Source organism: Perkinsus marinus (genome assembly GCF_000006405.1).
Source record: "Perkinsus marinus ATCC 50983 genomic scaffold scf_1104296947384, whole genome shotgun sequence".
Taxonomy (NCBI): Eukaryota; Perkinsozoa; order Perkinsida; family Perkinsidae; genus Perkinsus; species Perkinsus marinus.
The window spans coordinates 1897-4473 of record NW_003210620.1 but is presented as its reverse complement, the minus strand read 5'-3'; the positions used below and the strand labels follow the sequence as shown (position 1 = coordinate 4473).

Below are 2577 nucleotides of genomic sequence, written 5' to 3'. Positions count from 1 at the left end.
TCCCGAACTGCACGTCTCTGGTCATCAAATTAGCCAAAGCAGGACTACCAGTTGGGGGATACCATCATAGCGGAGCTTCTCTTCATGATTACGAGACCTCTCATAAAATATCTCGAACGGTGTAGAACCCGAAAACGGTCTATCGTTCAAGCAACGGATAGAGCGACCAAGAAGAGAGAACCAACGGGATTGCTTACCACTCTGAGCAACGATCTCAGGGAATAGTCGAAAGATCTTCTTAACACCGGCCACTGCTCGTTCAGCTGCACCATTCTGGAACGGACTATAGCGATTAACCACCAGATGTTGTATACGACGCCGTTCACATGCCTTCTTGAAGGTTGCACAGGTAAAGCAACTTCCTCCGTCACTACGAAGTCTACCCATGGTACCCACCACGTCACAAATCTTATCTATAGCCTCGGCAGCAGCAGCACCTCCCTGGTTTTTAAGCCCACAAACAAAGACGGAATGTGAATATAGGCAGACTAAAACCATAGCACTGGTAAAACCGGTATCGGAATCTCTCGGAAAAGGACCACAGAGGTCTATAGCCACCTCTGACCAGACCGAATGAGCAGCCACATCGGTAGGACCAAACGCTCCTTCAAAGAAACGACTCGTTGCTGCGAACTGACAACGGTCACATCGCCGACAAATATCCCCAACGATACGGCCCAAACTCGGGATATGAAAGTCACGGCTCACTTGCCATTTTATATAACGAGCATTGAAATGGGTTGTTTGATGATCTCCGTCTACAACTCGGTAAGCCTCAGCTAAACCTTCCTCAGTGTCCGCTGGAATGAAAATCACTTCCCTAGGACTTTGAGTAAGATCACCGTGAGGATAGGTTAGTGAAAGTAGAACACCATCATCACGAAGCCGCTTCCGTTCCAAAGCTTTCTTCACCGCAGGTGAAGTAGTATCATTGCTCCCATCTAACAGTACCTTCACAACCTCACCATAGAGCTTTGACTCACGCTGAGTACGAATAAGACGCTCAATATCCACAATGTGGGTTCCAAACTATGAGCCAAATGTGACACATGCGATATTGGCCTGGACTCGAACACAGCAGGAAGATCATCATCTACTATCTCGAGGCCTTTTAATGCGACCCCCAGACGACTAAGAGAATCTGCTCGGCTCTCAGAGCTAACCACCTTCTTAAGAGTCCATCGTACACCAGCCTCCTTGAGGTCACCAATAATCTCTTGAATAGAGAATGATAAACGACGAACAGCAACCTTCTCCACACTATTCGGAGCGCACCGGGTGTTGACACTCCATCGACACGCTGTTTGAGAATCACATAGAACAACTATCTCCTCAATAGGAACCATCAGCCGACCAACCGAATTCAATAATAGCGAATGTAAACAGATTACCGCACGAGATAGTGCCCAAAGTTCCTTTCTGTTAATGTGATGGATCATCTGTTGCTTCTTAAAAATACCAGCTGTTTCCTGGAACAACCATTCCGACGCCCACTTGTTGCCAACTTGAGGCTGTCTATAGATGCAAAAGCCCCAACCAATGGTACTTGCATCAACATAAACCAACAGTCTCTGAGCACCATAAAACCGATGGCAACAAGTACTACGAACATGACTACTAATCACATCATAGCAACGTTTGAGTATATTATAACGGTCAGAGCCACTCGAAAGGCAGACTGTGGTATCCCATTTTCGCTTCTCATTGGGAGCACCAATAGGCAAAATACCAGCAGTCAAAGATCTGACTACATCACCGGCCGATCTAACACGGGCATGAAGCAGGCATGGATCACTACCAGCACCAGCTACACCTCCCAAGGCATACAGTTCTCAAACTGACCACCTTTCCTTCAGAGCACCATCCACTTCAAAGGAAGGAGAGAGGTTACGCTTGACACAAGAATTTCCAGCAAGCGCGGCGATCCCAGGAAATTAACGCGGAATTCCGCGCTACATACAATTAAAAGCACTATTAATGGCTTGAAATATCTGCCCTGTGGGGTTTTCGGGTGACCCGCAGACAGTTGCGGGTCATTTTTTGCCCGGTCACCCGCATAAACCCGGCACTACCGGCGGGGAAGCCGGGTTTGTGACTTTGACCCGGCCCGGCTCGGTTCGTTCCGGGGCCGGGCCGGGGCGAATCGGGGCGACGGGGCCGGGCAAGGGTGGTCATGTCTAGGGTCGTATCATACGAATCGTACCCCCAACCTTTTTTTGCTTGAGACATATGGCTCGTATGTCTCCAGCAATGAGGGTCAAGCTCTTGTTTTTAGAGATTTCTGGGTAGTGATAGATAGGAGAGGGAATTTGCATGCACGTTTGAGATGCGTCTAATAGCTCCGCTCACACCGCAAGAAGAACAGATTTGTAGCATACCATTTTATAGAGGTCGTATTTTCTACTTGACGCTTCAAGTAGTGTCGGAAAGTATGCACAAGGTCAACCACATATGGTGGCGACAATATGAAAATTGTGAAAAGTTTGGGAAATTCTTATTGGTTCCTACACATGTCCGCTTGTTCAGCGAGGTATTTCCTTTATTCGAGGCATGCTGGGTAAGAGTAGCTAAGCAATT

General features: G+C 47.8%; 1 protein-coding gene across 1 annotated transcript; it reads right to left on the bottom strand.

Annotated features, from left to right (window-relative positions):
- Positions 1-24: 24 nt before the first annotated feature.
- Pmar_PMAR019466 (hypothetical protein) lies at positions 25-498 on the bottom strand (the record flags this gene model as incomplete). Its single annotated transcript, XM_002779436.1, has 1 exon — positions 25-498. One exon carries the CDS (start codon positions 496-498, stop codon positions 25-27), a length of 474 nt encoding a protein of 157 aa, XP_002779482.1.
- Between the last annotated feature and the right edge of the window lie 2079 nt (positions 499-2577).